Source organism: Bos javanicus, chromosome X (genome assembly GCF_032452875.1).
Source record: "Bos javanicus breed banteng chromosome X, ARS-OSU_banteng_1.0, whole genome shotgun sequence".
In the NCBI taxonomy this organism is placed as follows: domain Eukaryota; kingdom Metazoa; phylum Chordata; class Mammalia; order Artiodactyla; family Bovidae; genus Bos; species Bos javanicus.
In genome coordinates, this window is record NC_083897.1 from 36962023 (window position 1) to 36981730 (window position 19708).

At 38.9% G+C, this 19708-nt stretch overlaps 1 protein-coding gene across 1 annotated transcript in view; it reads left to right on the plus strand.

Moving 5' to 3' along the window:
* Positions 1 to 19708, plus strand: part of TMLHE (trimethyllysine hydroxylase, epsilon) — a 61323-nt gene that overhangs the window by 20071 nt on the left and 21544 nt on the right. Inside the window, exons 4-5 of the mRNA XM_061408892.1 lie at positions 13373 to 13652; positions 17514 to 17633. Coding sequence (XP_061264876.1) covers positions 13373 to 13652; positions 17514 to 17633 — 400 coding nt within the window. The remainder of the gene's footprint in view (positions 1 to 13372; positions 13653 to 17513; positions 17634 to 19708) is intronic.

The window sequence follows — 19708 nt, forward strand, 5'->3', positions numbered from 1 at the left end:
TCTTTTTTTGAGGAGGGTAGTGACATTTGAGGGTTTTTTTTCTTTATTTTTAAATTGAAGATAATTAAATGTTGTGTTAATTTCTGCCTATGTTATCTTTTTGATAATAGCCATTCTGATAGGATTGCGATGGTATCTCTGATTTGCATTTCCCTGATGATTATAGATATTTAGCATCTTTTCAACTAACATCATCTATAATGGTGAGGCTGAACACATTTAACATTTCACTTTCGTTTTTATTTAACACAGTTCTGGAACTTCTAGTCATTACAATAAGGCAAGAAAAGAAATAAAATTCATATATATTAGAATGGAAGAAATAAAACTATATATTTGTGGTTTTGATGGAGGGATAGACATGTAGACCAATAAAACAGAAAAAGAAACCAAGAAATAGAATCACACAAATAGAGTCAACTGATCTTTGACAAAGGTGCAAGAGCCAGTCAATGAAGGAGGATAATCTTTTTAAGTAATGATGCTGAGATAATTGGACACTCAATTAAAAGACGCTTACTCCTTGGAACAAAAGTTATGACCAACCTAGATAGCATATTGACAAGCAGAGACATTACTTTGCCAACAAAGGTCCATCTAGTCAAGGCTATGGTTTTCCCAGTGGTCATGTATGGATGTGAGAGTTGGACTGTGAAGAAAGCTGAGTGTGGAAGAATTGATGCTTTTGAACTGTGGTGTTGGAGAAGACTCTTAAGAGTCCCTTGGACTGCAAGGAGATCCAACCAGTCCATTCTGAAGGAGATCAGCCCTGGGATTTCTTTGGAAGGAATGATGCTAAAGCTGAATCTCCAGTACTTTGGCCACCTCATGCGAAGAGTTGACTCACTGGAAAAGACTGATGCTGGGAGGGATTGGGGGCAGGAGGAGAAGGGGACAGCAGAGGATGAGATGGCTGGATGGCATCACTGACTCGATGGACGTGAGTCTGAGTGAACTCCAGGAGTTGGTGATGGACAGGGAGGCCTGGCATGCTGTGATTCATGGGGTCGCAAAGAGTCAGACACGACTGAGCGACTGAACTGAACTGAACTGAGGCAAAAGTAAAAAAAAATAATAATAATAACTTCAACCAGAGTTTCACACTTTATACAAAAATTAACTCAAAATAGATCATGGACTTAAATGTAAACATAAAGCTACAAAACTTCTAGAGAAGAATATAGGAGAACATCTTCAAGACCTTGACCTAGGTACTGACTGGCACTAGAACTAAATAACTTTCAAAACTCAATATAAGAAAAACAATCCAATTAGACAATGAATAAAAGACATGCACAGACATTTCACTGAATGGGACATACAAATGGCAGATAAACATTTGCAAATATGTTCAGCATTATAAGCCATTAGAGAAACAAAAGTTATTAGCACAGTAAAATTTCACTATATACCTAGCAGAATGACTAAAAGTTTTAAAAAGTCTTGATAACACAAAATGCTATAAAAGATTTGGAAAAATTCTATCAGTTATACACTGCTACTGAGAGTATAAAATGGTATGGTTACTTTAGGCTTCCCTGGTGGCTCAGTTGGTAAGGAATCTGCCTTCAATGCAGTAGACCTGGGTCCGATCTCTGGGATGGGAAGATTCCCTGGAGAAGGACACGGCTACCCACTCCAGTATTCTGGCCTGGAGAATTTCATGGACTGTATAGTCCATGGGGTTGCAAAGAGTTGGACACGACTGAACAACTTTCACACACACTCTGGAAAATAGTTTGCCCATTTCTTAAAAAAAAAAAAAAAAAGACTAAACATGTGAGTAACCATGTGTGTGTGCTCAGTCACTCAATTTGTATCTGACTCTTTGTGACCCCATGGACTGTAGCCTGCCAGTTCCTCTGTCCATAGAATTTCTCATGCAAGAATACTGGAGTGGGTTCCCATTTCCTATTCCAGGGGATCTTCTTGACCCAGGGATTGAACCTGGGTCTCCTGCATTGGCAGGCAAATTCTTTACCACTGAGCCACCTGTGAAGCCTCCTGGGAAGCACGTACTATACAACCCAACAATTGAATTGATAGGCATTTATTCCAGAGAAATGAGAACTTATGTTCACACAAAAATGTGTACATTAATGTTCACAGCAGCCTTATTTGTAACAGCCAAGAACTGGAAACTACTTTAATATCCTCCAATGTGTGAGGTGTTAAACAAATCATCCACATAATGAAAAACCATTCAGTAATAAAAAATAATGAAAGATTGGTAAGCATGATAACTTGGGGAAACCACAAAGGAATCACAGTGAAGGAAAAATGTAACTGCATGATTCCATTTATGTAACATTCATGAAATAAAAGAATTATAAAGATAGTGAACAGATTAGCAGTTGCCAGGAAGAGAGGAGGAATGGTGTGGCTTTAAAGAGGTAACATAAAGGAGTCTTGTGGTAATGGCACACTTGAGTATTTTGACTATAGTACTGGTTACATAAAGTTGCACATGTAATAACACTGCATTGAATACACACACACACACAGAAATAATTATATATATATATATAACTCATGAGATCTGAATGAGCTCTATGGATTGTATCAATATCACTTTCTAGGTTTTGATATTGTACTGTGGTTGTACAAGATGTTAAACATTGGAGAAGGCTCAGGGAAGGGTCCATGAGACCTCTTTTATATATTTCTTTGTGACTTTCTGTGAATCTCTATTTCAAAATAACAAAAAAGCATTTGAAGAAGAAATATTTATTTGAGTACATTTTACTACTGATTTTTCTACAATGAAAAGAAAACATACCATAGATAACACTTAATTTTTCCAGCAAGTATACTGGAAGATGATGCTGTTAAAGTGCTGCACTCAATATGCCAGCAAATTTGGAAAACTCAGCAGTGGCCACAGGACTGGAAATCGTCAGTTTTCATTCCAATCCCAAAGAAAGGGAATGCTTAAGAATGTTCAAACTACTGCACGATTTCACTCATCTCACGCACTAGCAAAGTAATGCTCAAAATTATACAAGCCAGGCTTCAACAGTATGTCAACTGTGAACTTCCAGATGTTCAAGCTGGATTTAGAAAAGGCAGAGAACCAGAAATCAAATTTCCAACATCCATTGGATCATCGAAAAAGCAAGAGAGTTCCAGAAAATCATCTACTTCTGTTTCGTTGACTATGTCAAAGCCTTTGACTGTGGATAACCACAAACTGTTGAAAATTCTTCAAGAGATGGGAATGCCAGACCAGGTAACCTTCCTCCTGAGAAATCTGTGTGCAGGTCAAGAAGCAAGACTTAGAACTGGACATGGAACAAGAGACTGGTTCCAAATACGGAAGGGAGTACATCAAGGCTGTATATTGTCACCCTGCTTATTTAACTTATATGCAGGGTACATCGTGAGAAATGCTGGGCTGGAGGAAGCACAAGCTGGAATCAAGATTACTGGGAGAAATATCAATAACCTCAGATATGCAGATGACACCACCCTTATGGAAGAAAGCAAAGAAGAACTGAAGAGCCTCTTGATGAAACTGAAGGAGGAGAGTGGAAGAGTTGGCTTAAAACTCAACATTCAGAAAACCAAGATCATGGCATCTGGTCCCATCACTTCATGACAAATAGATGGGGTAACAATGGAAACAGTGAGAGACTTTATTTTGGGGGGCTTCAAAATCACTGCAGATGGTGATTGCAGCCATAAAATTAAAAAATGCTTCCTCCTTGGAAGAAAAGCTATGACTAACCTAGACATAGGTTAGTCGTAGCAAAGGACTGAGGAGAGCTAGCCGGCTGTGGACCGGCCCACCCCCTGCAAGAGACAGGCAGGCAAAAGCAGCCAGAGCCGGAAGGGGGCAATTGCAGCCCCAGAGAGGCATCCTCTACCAAACTGCAAGCAGGCTTCATTGCTAACCAAGACTTCTTGGGTTTCTGGATGGTCGACATCTGCCAGGAGGGTCGCAGCCAGAGATCAGCTCCCCAGAAGAGACACACCCAGAAAACCGAGCGGCTGGGACAGGGGAGGGCTAAGTCACAGCCTTCAACTGGGGGTGACTACATGCGCCAAGCACCTGGTCACCTGAACTGCTCGGACCTGGGACAGTGCAAAACGCAGGCCCAACGAAGTCTGCGCCTTTGTGGAGTATCAGAGAACCTGAATCTGAGCGGCTTAGACCTGGGAAGTGCAGGCAAACCAGGGCCCACATTAGACAGTTCCCAGCAGAGCAACCTAGAGTCTGAGCAGTGTAGACTGGGAAAGCACACACACCAGGATTGGGGGCAAACCCAGTGCGGCTGAAACACTGCGAGCACTCCCCACACATGCCAGTAATATTTGTTTGCAGTGTTCCTCACTCCCCACAGCACTACTGAACAAGTGAGCCTAAAAAAGTGACCATTAGCACCCCCTTGTGTCAGGGCAGAAATCAGACACTGAAGAGACCAGGAAACAGAAGAAGCTAAAATAAACAGAGGGAACTGCTTTGGAAGTGACAGGTGCAATAGATTAAGATGCTGTAGTTAGCATCAACTACATAGGAAATGGCCTATAGATATTGATAAGTATAAGCCGGATCAAGGAATTATCTGAAAATGAACTGACCCCACACTATCCACAACAGCTCCAGAGAAAGTCCTAGATATATTTTTACTATTATCATTTTTTTAATTTTTAATTTTTTTTAATTTTTAAGTCATCTATTACTCCTTTAATTTTCATTTTTATAACCTACCATTACCTTGCAAAAAAAAAAGACCCTATTTTTAAAACAAACTTCATATATATATTTTATAATTTTTGTGACTTTGTTTTGTTTTTTTAATATTGTACTTTTGAGAATCTAACCTCTAGTGTAGATTTTTAATCTTTGCTTTTTGGTATTTGTTATCAATTTTGTACCTTTAAGAACCCAATCTTCAGTACCCATTTTTACTTGGGAGTGAGATTACTGGCTTGATTGCTCTCTCCCACTTTTGACTCTCCTTTTTCTCCACCAGGTCTCCTCTATCTCCTCCCTCGCCCTTCTCTTCTCTACCCAACTCTGTGAATCTCTTTGTGTGTTCCGGGCTGTGGAGAACACTTAGGAAACTGATTACTGGCTGGATCTGTCTCTCTCCTTTTGATTCCCCCTTTTATCCTCCTGGCCACCTCTGTCTCCTTCCTCTTCTCTTCTCTGTGTAACTCCGTGAACATCTCTGAAGGGTCCAGACTGGGGAGAGCACATTGGGGAGCGATTACTGGCTAGCTTGCTCTCTCCCCTTTTTATTCCCCTTCTTCTCCTCCTGGTCACCTCTATCTCCGTCCTCCCTCTTCTTTTCTCCATGTAACTCTGTGAACCTCTCTGGGTTTCCCTCACTATGGAGAAACTTTTCATCATTAACCTAGATGTTTTATCATCGGTGCTGTATAGATGGAGAAGTCTTGAGGCTACTGTAAGAATAAGATTGAAAACCAGAGGCAGGAGGCTTAAGTCCAAAACCTGAGAACACCAGAGGACTCCTGACTCCAGGAAACATTAATCAATAAGAGCTCATCAAAAGCCTCCATACCTACACTGAAACCAAGCACCACCCAAGGGCCAACAAGTTCCAGAGCAAGACATACCACGCAAATTCTACAGAAACACAGGAAGATAACCCTGAGCTTCAATATACAGACTGCCCAAAGTCACACCAAACCCACTGACATCTCAAAATTCACTACTGCACACTTCTTTGCACTCCAGAGAAAAGAAATCCAGCCCCACCCACCAGAACACTGACACAAGCTTCCTTAACCAGGAAACCTTTACAAGGCACCCATCCAACTCCACCCACAGTGAGGAACCTCCACAATAAAGAGGAACCACAAACTGCGAAAATACAGAAAGGCCACCCCAAACACAGGAATATAAACAAGATGAAAAGGCAGAGAAATACTCAGCAGGTAAAGGAACAGGATGAATGCCCACCAAACCAAACAAAAGAGGAAGAGATAGGGAATCTACCTGATAAAGAATTCTGAATAATGATAGTGAAAATGATCTAAAATCTTGAAAACAAAATGGAGTTACAGATAAATAGACTGGAGACAAGGATCGAGAGGATGCAAGAAATGTTTAACAAGGACCTAGAAGAAAAAAAAAAAAGAGTCAATATATAGTGAATAAGGCAACAAATGAGATCAAAAACACTCTGGAGGGAACCAACAGTAGAATAACAGAGGCAGAAGATATGATAAATGAGGTAGAACATAAAATGGTAGAAATAAATGAAGCAGAGAGGAAAAAAAAAAGGAAAAGAAATGAGGACAACCTCAGAGACCTCTGTGACAATGTTAAATGCCCCAACGTTCGAATCATAGGAGTCCCAGATGAAGACAAAAAGAAAAACCATGAGAAAATACATGAGGATATAATAGTTGAAAACTACCCTAAAATGGGGAAGGAAATAGTCACCCAAGTCCAAGAAACCCAGAGAGTCCCAAACAGGATAAACCCAAGGCGAAACATCCCAAGACACATACTAATCAAATTAACAAAGATCAAACACAAAGAACACATATTAAAAGGAGCAAGGGAAAAACAACAAATAACACACAAGGGGATTCCCATAAAGATAACAGCTGATGTTTCAATAGAAACTCTTCAGGCCAGGAGGGAATGGCAGGACATACTTAAAGTGATGAAAGAGGAAAAACTACAACCCAGATTACTGTACCCAGCAAGGATCTCATTCAAATATGAAGGAGAAATCAAAAGCTTTACAGACAAGCAAAAGCTGAGAGAATTCAGCACCACCAAACCAGCTCTCCAACAAATGTTAAAGGATCTTCTCTAGACAGGAAACACAGAAAGGGTTTATAAACTCGAAGCCAAAACAACAAAGTAACTGACAACGTGATCATACTTATCAATAATTGCCTTAAATGTAAATGGGTTGAATGCCCCAACCAAAAGACAAAGACTGGATGAATGGACACAAAAACAAGACCCCTATATATGTTGTCTACAAGAGACCCACCTCAAAACAAGGGACATACACAGACTGAAAGTGAAAGGCTGGAAAAAGATATTCCACACAAATAGAGACCAAAAGATATCAGGAGTAGCAATACTCATATCAGATAAGATAGACTTTAAAATAAAGGCCATGAAAAGAGACAAAGAAGGACACTACATAATGATCAAAGGATCAATACAATAAGATATAGCAATTAAAATATATATGCATCCAACATAGGAGCACCGCAATGTGTAGGGCAAATGCTAACAAGTATGAAAGGGGAAATTAACAGTAACACAATAATAGTGGGAGACTTTAATACCCCACTCACACCTATGGATAGATCAACTAAACAGAAAATTAACAAGGAAACACAAACTTTAAATGATACAATAGACCAGTTAAACCTAATTGATATCTATAGGACATTTCACCCCAAAACAATGAATTTCACCTTTCTCTCAAGTGCACATGGAACCTTCTCCAGGATAGATCACATCCTGGGCCATCAACCTAGCCTTGGTAAATTCAAAAAAACTGAAATCATTCCAAGCATCTTTTCTGACCACAATGCAGTAAGATAGATGTCAATTACAGGACAAAAACTATTAAAAATTCCAACACATGGAGGCTGAACCACACGCTGCTCAATAACCAACAAATCACAGAAGAAATCAAAAAAGAAATCAAAATATGCATAGAAATGATTGAAAATGAAAACACAACAACCCGAAATGTATGGGACACTGTAAAAGCAGTGCTAAGGGGAAGGTTCATAGCAATACAAGCTTACCTCGAGAAACAAGAAAAAAGTCAAATAAATAACTCTACACCTAAAGCAACTAGAAAAGGAAGAAATGAAGAACCCCAGGGTTAGTAGGAGGAAAGAAATCTTAAAAAGTAGGGCAGAAATAAATGCAAAAGAAACATAAGAGACCATAGCAAAAATCAACAAAGCCAAAAGCTGGTTCTTTGAGAAGATAAATAAAATTGACAAACCATTAGTCAGACTCATCAAGAAACAAAGGGAGAAGAATCAAATCAAAATTAGAAATGGAAATGGAGAGATCACAGCAGACAATACAGAAATACAAAGGATCATAAGAGACTACTATCAGCAACTATATGCCAATAAAATGGGCAACGTGGAAGAAATGGACATATTCTTAGAAAAGTACAACTTTCCAAAACTGAACCAAGGAGAAATGGAAAATCTTAACAGACCCATCACAAGCACGGAAATTGAAACTGTAATCAGAAATCTTCCAGCAAACAAAAGTCCAGGACCCAAGCCTTCACAGCTGAATTCTACCACAAATTTAGAGAAGAGCTAAGACCTATCCTACTCAAACTCTTCCAGAAAATTGCAGAGGAAGGTAAACTTCCAAACTCATTCTATGAGGCTACCATCACCCTAATACCAAAACCAGACAAAGATGCCACCAAAACAAAACTACAGGCCAGTATCACTGATGAACATATATGCAAAAATCCTTAACAAAATTCTAGCAGAATCCAACAACGTATTAAAAAGATCATACATCATGACCAAGTGGGCTTTATCCCAGGGATGCAAGGATTCTTCAATATCTGCCTGCAAAGCAATCAACATAATATACCATATTAACAAATTGAAAGATAAAAACCATATGATTATCTCAATAGATGCAGAGAAAGCCTTTGACAAAATTCAACGTCCATTTATGATAAAAACCCTCCAGAAAGCAGGAATAAAAGGAACATAGCTCAACATAATAAAAGCTATATATGACAAACCCACAGCAAACATTATCCACAATGGTGAAAAATTGACAGCATTTCCCCTAAAGTCAGGAACAAGACAAGGGTGCCCATTCTCACCACTACTACTCAACAGAATTTTGGAAGTTTTGGCCACAGCAATCAGAGCAGAAAAAGAAATAAAAGGAATCCAGGTTGGAAAGGAAGAAGTAAAACTCTCACTGTTTACAGATGGCATGAACCTCTACATAGAAAACCCTGAAGACTCCACCAGAAAATTACTAGACCTAATCAATGAATATAGTAAAGTTGCAGGATATAACATTAACACAGAGAAATCCCTTGCATTCCTATACCCTAACGATGAGAAAACAGAAAGAGAAATTAAGGAAACAATTCCATTCACCATTGCAACAAAAAGAATTAAATAGTTAGGAACATATCTACCTAAAGAAACAAAAGACCTATATATAGAAAACTATAAAACACTGATGAAAGAAAGCAAAGAGGACACAAATAGATGGAGAAATATACCATGTTCATGGATTGGAAGAATCAATATAGTGAAAATGAGTATACTACCCAAAGCAATCTATAGATTCAATGCAATCCCTATCAAGCTGCCAACGGTATTTCTCACAGAACTAAAACAAATAATCTCACAATTTGTATGGAAATACAAAAAACCTGGAATAGCCAAAGCAATCTTGAGAAAGAAGAATGGAACTGGAGGAATCAACCTGCCTGACTTCAGGCTCTACTACAAAGCTACAGTCATCAAGACAGTATGGTACTGGCACAAAGACAGAAATATAGATCAATGGAACAAAATACAAAGCCCAGAGATAAATCCACGCACCTATGGACACCTTATCTTCGACAAAGGAGGCAAGAATATACAATGGAGAAAAGACAACCTCTTTAACAAGTGGTGCTGGGGAAACTGGTCAACCTCTTGTAAAAGAATGAAACTAGAACACTTTCTAACACTATACACAAAAATAAACTCAAAATGGGTTAAAGATCTAAACATAAGACCAGAAACTATAAAACTCCTAGAGGAAAACATAAGCAAAACACTCTCCGACATAAACCACAGCAGGATCCTCTATGACCCACCTCCCAGAGTAATGGAAATAAAGCAAAAATAAACAAATGGGACCTAGTTCAACTTAAAACCTTTTGCACAACAAAGGAAACTATAAGCAAGGTGAAAAGACAGCCTTCAGAATGGGAGAAAATAATAGCAAATGAAGCAACTGACAAGGAATTAATTTCAAAAATATACAAGGAACTCCTGTAGCTCAATTCCAGAAAAATAAGCGACCCAATCAAAAAATGGGCCAAAGAACTAAACAGACATTTCTCCAAAGAAGACATACAGATGGCTAACAAACACATGAAAAGATGCTCAACATCACTCATTATCAGAGAAATGCAAATCAAAACTACAGTGAGGTGCCATTTCACACAAGTCAGAATGGCTGCTATCCAAAAGTCTACAAGCAATAAGTGCTGGAGAGGGTGTGGAGAAAAGGGATCTCTCTTACACTGTTGGTGGAAGTGGAAACTAGTACAGCCACTATGGAGAATAGTGTGGAGATTCCTTAAAAAACTGGAAATAGAACTGCCTTATGGCCCAGCAATCCCACTGTTCAGCATACACACTGAGGAAACCAGAATTGAAAGAGACACGTGTACCCCAATGTTCATCACAGCTCTGTTTATAATAGCCAGGACATGGAAGCAACCTAGATGTCCATCAGCAGATGAATGGTTAAGAAAGCTGTGGTACATATACACAATGGAATATTACTCAGCCATTAAAAAGAATACCTTTGAATCAGTTCTAATGAGGTGGATGAAACTGGAGCCTATTATACAGAGCGAAGTAAGCCAGAAAGAAAAACACCAATATGGTATACTAACACACATGTATCGAATTTAGAAAGATGGTAACGATAACCCTATATGCGAGACAGCAAAAGAGACACAGATGTATAAAACAGTCTCTTGGACTCTGTGGGAGAGGGCGAGGGTGGGATGATTTGGGAGAATGGCATGGAAACTTGCATATTATCGTATGTGACACGAATTGCCAGTCCAGGTTCGATGCATGGGACAGGGTGCTTGGGGCTGGTGCACTGGGATGACCCAGAGGGATGTGATGGGGAGGGAGGGGGAGGGGGGTTCAGGATGGGGAAGACATGTACACCCGTGGCGGATTCATGTCAATGTATGGCAAAAACGCTACAATATTTTAAAGTAATTACCCTCCAACTAAAAATAAATAAATTTATATTTTAAAAAATGTTTCGTCTAGTCAAAGCTATGGTTTTCCAGTAGTTGTGTATGAATGTGAGAGTTGGACTATAAAGCAAGCTGAGCATCGAAGAATTGATGCTTTAACTGCAGTGTTGGAGGACACTCTTGAGAGTCACTTGGACTGCAAGGAGATCCAACCAGTCAATCCTAAAGGAAATCAGTCCTGAATATTCATTGGAAGGATCAATGCTGAAGCTGAAACTCCAATGCTTTGGCCACCTGAGGCAAAGAACCAACTCAGTGAATAAGAACTTGATGTTCAAAAGATTGAGGGCAGGAGGAGAAGGGAATGACAGAGGATGAGATGGTTGGATGGCATCACTGACTCAATGGACATGAGTTTGAGTAAGCTCTGGTATTTTGTGATGGACAGGGAAACCTGGCATGTTGCAGTCCATGGGGTTGCAAAGAGTCGGCCATGACTGAGCAACTAAACTGAACTGATACTAGAAGAGGACACCTAGAAACTTGTGCCTGGTTTTTTCTGGACTCAGCCCTATGTACCTTTTCCCTTTGTTGATTTCAATCTGTATCCTTTAACTGTAATAAACCTTAACTGGACTATAACAGCTTTTAAAAAAAGAAAGAAAACATACCAAAGAAAGGTTTAAAAAAAAACTGACTTTGCAAAATATTTGTAATATATATGATTATATGTGTGTGTGTGTGTGCGTGTGTATAGTGCTATTAGTGTTCCAATAGAAAAATGTGAGAAAGAAGTGAACAATCATTAAACCACAAGTGAGGAAACATTTTCTAAAGGGCCAGATAGTAAAGATTTTTAATCTTTTTTGAAACACTGTCTCTGCACAACGATTCAGTTCTTTGGTAGTAGGGTAGAAACAGCTATAGAAAATACGTACTACACAGCAGATGTTAGAAAAACAATTCTGGGCAGGTTTGGCTACTAGCTCAGTTTGGTAACCCTTGCATGTAAAAAATATAGATGTCTAACAAATGTTCTTCTTCACCTTAAATAACTTAAATTTATTATAATAAGATGAGTTTTATTTACCAAATTAGAAAAATATATGTTTAAAAAATAAGAATACTCAATTTTGATGGGCATGCATATATGCATATATTGTTGGTGGGGATGAAAATCGGTAGACTTTCTAGAAAGTAATCTAATTATATGTATCAAGACTTTTAAAAGTTTGTGTCTTTGGATTTAACAATTCTACCTTCTGTGTGTATATTTTAAGAAAATTATCAGAAAAATGGACAAGGATGATCACTATTAAATAATAGGGAAACTTTCCAAAAATACAACTACATGCCCCAGGAGAACAGACTGCTTAGGTAAATCTTGGTAGTCCATATTCTGAAAATTATAGAAATTAACTTTTTGAAGCCTTAATTTTTTAATGATAAAATTATTCTTAGAATTTAAGTGACAGAGGTAGGGTGCAAACTAATACATATTTTCATAATATGTTATGTAAAGTAAAAGTATGCATACAAAAAACTAGAAGGGATGATTGCAAGCTGTGGATAGTGGTTTCATCTAGATAATCGAATAAGTATATCTGACCTTTTCATTTCCTCATACTTTTTTATGCTTTCCAAATTCTTTATGATACTTTTACTATAATGGTATAGAAATTTGAAAGAGAGAAACAGACAGAGAGGTAGAAAGAAAAGGAGAGAGAAAATGTCAGGATAGCCTTTCACTCCTCTTGCTGTATCCTTTGCTTACTCATTTGCTTATCCTGAATATTTTCTAAAACATTTTAGGAGCTGGCTTTTTGACTTTTTGTAGAGCAGCGGGCGAAGTTATCATGTTGTACTGATATCATATCATTAGACCAAACTGACCTAATTCATTTATAAGAGGGAGATCGAGGCCCTTTACTATGTAGCTAAGTTTCATAAACTTATTTACCTGCTGGGAAGATTTATTTGTTCGTTCATTCACTTATTAATTTATACTACTCAACTGACAAATATTTCTGTCTCAGGAACATTCTAGGCATTCATTTGAATTTGGTCTCATAAACAATACATATTTGCATGTGTGCTAAGTCGCTTCAGTCGTGTCCGACTCTTTGTGACTCCATGTACTGTAGCCCACCAGGCTCCTCTGTCCATAGGATTCTCCAGGCAAGAATACTGGAGTGGGTTGCCATGCACTCCTCTAGGGGATCTTCCCGACCCAGGAATCGAACCTGCATCTTTTATGTCTCCTGCATTGGCACAGTTTCTTTACCACTAGTGCTACCTGGGAAACCCCATAAACAATACCATACTGGGTAATTGGTTGCTGAAAATAATATTCTTAACCAGTAAATTATTGGCAGTATATATAATTATTATTTTTAATACCTTTTATTTTTCCTAAAAAGGGCCAGATGGTCATGTGACTAGATATGATTTGGATTGGCTCATGAAAAACAGCTATGAAGGGCAGAAACAAAAGGTCATCCAGCCTAGAATCTTATGGAATGCTGAAATCTACCAGCAAGCCCAAGTTCCAGCTGTAGATTTCCAGACGTTCTTAGAAACCAAGGAGGGACTGAAGAACTTTCTGCAGAACTTTCTGCTCTATGGAATTGCTTTTGTGGAAAATGTCCCTCCTACTCAGAAACACACAGAGAAGCTGGCAGAAAGGATCAGCTTGATCAGGTGAGTCATTAGTTTTCTTATATGTGCAGAAGTTAATTTCCAGAGCATGAATATGAGTAAAATAATATGACAGGTATGGTCACCCTTGTTTTACCAGAATATTCTGTGGCCTGAATAAGGAGATTACCATTTATAGTGCTTTATTTGAAGCCCAGATTTCTAATCTCTAAAGACACTTACATGTTGACTTCAAATATGATGACTTCAAAGTTGTTGTCTTTTCTCAAGCCCAGTGACGTTCAAAGTAAGAGTCATTCATTGTACACTAGAAAGAGCACTAACTTTGAATAGAGAACCAGACTGTAGTCTCAGTTCTCCCATCAAGCAGTTGGATAAACATACATTCCTACCCACATTCACTGTCCCTGTTACCTCTATTTTCCCATCTGACCAGTAAAAGGATTGAATAAGATGTTATCTAAAGATATCTACTTTTGACCTATTATTCCTAAGGCTTGATTCAGACACTGGTTGTTAATAATAATGAGTCCAAAATGCAGTACTTGGATGCAATCTCAAAAACAACTGAATAATCTCTGTTCGCTTCCAAGGCAAACCATTCAGTATCACAGTAATCCAAACCTATGCCCCAACCAGTAACGCTAAAGAAGGTGAAGTTGAACCATTCTATGAAGACCTACAAGGCCTTTTAGAACTAACACCCAAAAAAGATGTCCTTTTCATTATAGGGGACTGGAATGCAAAATAGGAAGTCAAGGAACACCTGGGGTAACAGGCAAATTTGGCCTTGGAATACGGAATGAAGCAGGGCAAAGCAAATAGAGTTTTGTGAAGAGAACGCACTGTTCATAGCAAACACCCTCTTCCAACAACACAAGAGAAGACTCTACACATGGACATCACCAGATGGTCAACACTGAAATCAGATTGATTATATTCTTTGCAGCCAGAGATGGAGAAGCTCTATACAGTCAGCAAAAACAAGACTCGGAGCTGACTGTGGTTCAGATCATGAACTCCTTATTGCCAAATTCAGACTTAAATTGAAGAAAGTGGGGAAAACCACTAGACCATTCAGGTATGACCTAAATCAAATCCCTTATGATTACACAGTGAAAGTGAGAAATAGATTTAAGGGACTAGATCTGATAGAGTGCCTGATGAACTATGGATGGAGGTTCGTGACATTGTACAGGAGACAGGGATCAAGACCATCCCCATGGAAAAGGAAAAAAAGCAAAATAGCTGTCTGGGGAGGCCTTACAAATAGCTGTGAAAAGAAGAGAAGTGAAAAGCAAAGGAGAAAAGGAAAGATATAAGCATTTGAATGCAGAGTTCCAAAGAATAGCAAGGAGAGGTAAGAAAGCCTTCCTCAGCAATCAATGCAAGGAAATAAAGGAAAACAACAGAATGGGAAAGACTAGAGATCTCTTCAAGAAAATTAGAGATACCAAGGGAACATTTCCTGAAAAGATGTGCTCGATAAAGGACAGAAATGGTATGGACCTAACAATTGCACTCATCTCACATGCTAGTAAAGTAATGCTCAAAAGTCTCCAAGCCTGGCTTCAGCAATACGTGAACCGTGAACTTCCAGATGTTCAAGCTGGTTTTAGAAAAGGCAGAGGAACCAGAAATCAAATTGCCAACATCTGCTGGATCATTGAAAAAGTAAGAGAGTTCCAGAAAAACATCTATTTCTGCTTTATTGACTATGCCAAAGCCTTTGACTGTGTGGATCACAATAAACTGTGGAAAATTCTGAAAGATGGGAATACCAGACCACCTGACCTGCCTCTTGAGAAACCTATATGCAGCTCAGGAAGCAACAGTTAGAACTGGACATGGAACAACAGACTGGTTCCAAATAGGAAAAGGAGTACAGCAAGTCTGTATATTGTCACCCTGCTTATTTAACTTATATGCTGAGTAAGTACATCATGAGAAACGCTGGGCTGGAAGAAGCACAAGCTGGAATCAAGATTGCCGGGAGAAATATCAATAACCTCAGATATGCAGATGACACCACCCTTATGGCAGAAAGTGAAGAGGAACTAAAAAGCCTCTTGATGAAATTAAAAGAGGAGAGTGGAAAAGTTGGCTTAGCGCTCAACATTTAGAAAACTAAGATCATGGCATCTGGTCCCATCACTTTATGGGAAATAGATGGGGAAACAGTGGAAACAGTGTCAGACTTTATTTTTGGGGGGCTCCAATATCGCTGCAGATGGTGATTGCAGCCATGAAATTAAAAGACTCTTACTCCTTGGAAGGAAAGTTATGACCAACCTAGATAGCATATTAAAAAGCAGAGACATTACTTTGCCAACAAAGGTCTGTCTAGTCAAGGCTATGGTTTTTCCAGTGGTCATGTTTGGATGTGAGAGTTGGACTGTAAAGAAAGCTGAGCGCCAAAGAATTTATGCTTTTTTTTTAAAATTTTATTTTATTTTTAAACTTTACAATATTGTATTAGTTTTGCCAAATATCGAAATGAATCCACCACAGGTATACCTGTGTTCCCCATCCTGAACCCTCCTCCCTCCTCCCTCCTATACCCTCCCTCTGGGTCGTCCCAGTGCACCAGCCCCAAGCATCCCTGTGTACGAGACAGCAAAAGAGACACTGATGTATAGATCAGTCTTATGGACTCTGTAGGAGAGGGAGAATTGATGCTTTTGAACTGTGGTGTTGGAGAAGACTCTTGAGAGTCCCTTGGACTGCAAGGAGATCCAACCAGTCCATTCTAAAGGAGATCAGTCCTGGGTGCTCATTGGAAGAACTGATGTTAAAGCTGAAACTCCAATACTTTGGCCACATCATGCGAAGAATTGACTCACTGGAAAAGACCCTGATGCTGGGAGGGATTGGGGGCAGGAGGAGAAGGGGACGACAGAGGATGAGATGGCTGGATGGCATCACTGACTCGATGGACATGAGTTTGAGTGAACTCCAGGAGTTGGTGATGGACAGGGAGGCCTGGCTTGCTGCGATTCATGGGGTCACAAAGAGTCGGACACAACTGAGCAACTGAACTGAACTGATACTGTACAGCATTTAACCAACATATTCACATCAATGATTTCAATTGTTTAGTATAGTAGTCCTGATAAGCGTGTATTTTATCTCCTGTTCTACTGATGAGGCACTTGAGGATCAGATATGTTAAGTGCCTGGACCAGAATTGCTCTGCTAGTAAGCAGTAGAACTGGAATTCAAAAGAGCTCAGGTTTTCTGATCTTAAGTACAAAGTTTTTTCCATTGCATTTCTAGGTAGTATATAGGTTTATCTTCTGTAGTACTACATGATACATAAACTGACTTTGTCATAGTTAATATTTTCCTTTTACTTCATAAAAAGCAGATATAGCTCATTGTGTAGCAGATAGTATGCTGGGTCATTTACCTATGATGTCTATATCTCAAGGAGAGATACAGTGATACAGCAAGTCTCACTAAATACTTGCTAATATAAACTATTCTTTTCTCTTTTTTTTATTCTTCCATGTCTAAAAGGTGGCTGAAGATCTACATTAATCAGTTCTAAAAGCAGCTACCCAAAAACATCTTTTTCTATGTGAGGAAGGTGAGTGCAGGACAGAAATGTGAACCTGAAAGCTGTTCAAAGCAGACACATAAACAGAGTGAGATGGTTCCCTATTTTCTGTCTACATTATCCTTCCACTAATTCCCTGCAGCTTCCTAGAATATTACTCAGTGGTGGGCTCATTAAGATGGGTGATGAGTTCAACTGATTTCTTTACTTTATAGTTGGATATCTGAACCAAAAAAAAAAATTATATTTTTATTTGTAAATAAAAAAAGTATTGTAAAGAGTCTTGAATTACAAGAATGAAAATTTCAAATAGCTAAAAAGTCTTCCTATGCTACATTTGACAGAGAAACCATCTATGGAAGGATGTGGTTTTTCACTTCAGACTTCTCCAGAGGTGACACTGCATACACCAAGCTAGCTCTGGATCGGCACACTGACACCACCTATTTTCAAGAGCCCTGTGGGTAGGTGGATTAGAATTTTCCAAAGTGAGATCATTAAATGTGATGGTCTTGAATACTTTCTTAATCATTTTCTGTTTTATTTGAATCAACATCATACTTGCTGCTGCTTACTTACATAATTATCTCTTTTCTCCTTAGAAATATCATTTTTAAAGTCTCATAGGAATAAAAATTTTTTAAATGATTGAAAATCTACCTTACTACATGAATGGATCTTAATTTTGTTTAATTTACATTTTTATCAAAGTGATTGCAAATAATTTACAAAAAATGTATTGATTAACTGTTGGTTTGGGAATTTGTACAGTTTTTCATATTTAGTTATGATATTGCAAGTTCAGTTCAGTTCAGTCGCTCAGTCTTGTCTGACTCTTTGTGATCCCATGGAGTGCAGCATTCCAGGCCTCCCTGTCCATCACCAATTCCTGGAGTTTACTCAAACTCATGTCCATTGAGTCTGTGATGCCATCCAACTATCTCATCCTCTGTCATCCCCTTCTCCTCCCGCCTTCAGTCTTCTCCAGCATCAGGGTCTTTTCAAATTAGTCAGCTCTTCGCATCAGGTGGCCAAAGTATTGGAGTTTCAGCTTCAGCCTCAGTCTTTCCAATGAATATTCAGGACTGATTCCCTTTAGGATAGACTGGTTGGATTTCCTTGCAGTTGCAGGATCTCCTTACAATTATATTGCAAAGGGGTAAATAGTCTAAACATAGCTGCTTTGGGTATGGTATTAAGAGGAATTTGAATCCAATTTACAAGAAGTTGGAGGGAAAAAGTGAATGAAAAATAACCTTTTTTAAATAAATTCATTCATTTTAATTGGAGGCTAACTACTTTAAAACATTGTAGTGGTTTTGCCATACATTGACATGAATCTGCCACAGTGCACATGTATTCCCCATCCTGAACCCCCTCCCACCTCTCTCCCCATCCCATCCCTCTGGGTCATCCCAGTGCACCAGCCCCAAGCACCCTGTCCCATGCATCGAACCTGGACTGGCAATTTGTGTCACATACGATAATATGCAAGTTTCCATGCCATTCTCCCAAATCATCCCACCCTCGCCCTCTCCCACAGAGTCCAAAAGACTGTTTTATACATCTGTGTCTCTTTTGCTGTCTCGCATATAGGGTTATCGTTACCATCTTTCTAAATTCGATACATGTGTGTTAGTATACCATATTGGTGTTTTTCTTTCTGGCTTACTTCGCTCTGTATAATAGGCTCCAGTTTCATCCACCTCATTAGAACTGATTCAAAGGTATTCTTTTTAATGGCTGAGTAATATTCCATTGTGTATATGTACCACAGCTTTCTTAACCATTCATCTGCTGATGGACATCTAGGTTGCTTCCATGTCCTGGCTATTATAAACAGAGCTGTGATGAACATTGGGGTACACGTGTCTCTTTCAATTCTGGTTTCCTCAGTGTGTATGCTGAACAGTGGGATTGCTGGGCCATAAGGCAGTTCTATTTCCAGTTTTTTAAGGAATGTCCACACTATTCTCCATAGTGGCTGTACTAGTTTCCACTTCCACCAACAGTGTAAGAGAGATCCCTTTTCTCCACACCCTCTCCAGCACTTATTGCTTGTAGACTTTTGGATAGCAGCCATTCTGACTTGTGTGAAATGGCACCTCACTGTAGTTTTGATTTGCATTTCTCTGATAATGAGTGATGTTGAGCATCTTTTCATGTGTTTGTTAGCCATCTGTATGTCTTCTTTGGAGAAATGTCTGTTTAGTTCTTTGGCCCATTTTTTTGATTGGGTCGCTTATTTTTCTGGAATTGAGCTACAGGAGTTCCTTGTATATTTTTGAGATTAATTCCTTGTCAGTTGCTTCATTTGCTATTATTTTCTCCCATTCTGAAGGCTGTCTTTTCACCTTGTTTGTTTGTTTGTTTTGTTTTTTTTAAATTTTATTTTATTTTTAAACTTTACATAATTGTATTAGTTTTGCCAAACATCAAAATGAATCCACCACAGGTATACATGTGTTCCCCATCCTGAACCCTCCTCCCTCCTCCCTCCCCATACCATCCCTCTGGGTCGTCCCAGTGCACTAGCCCC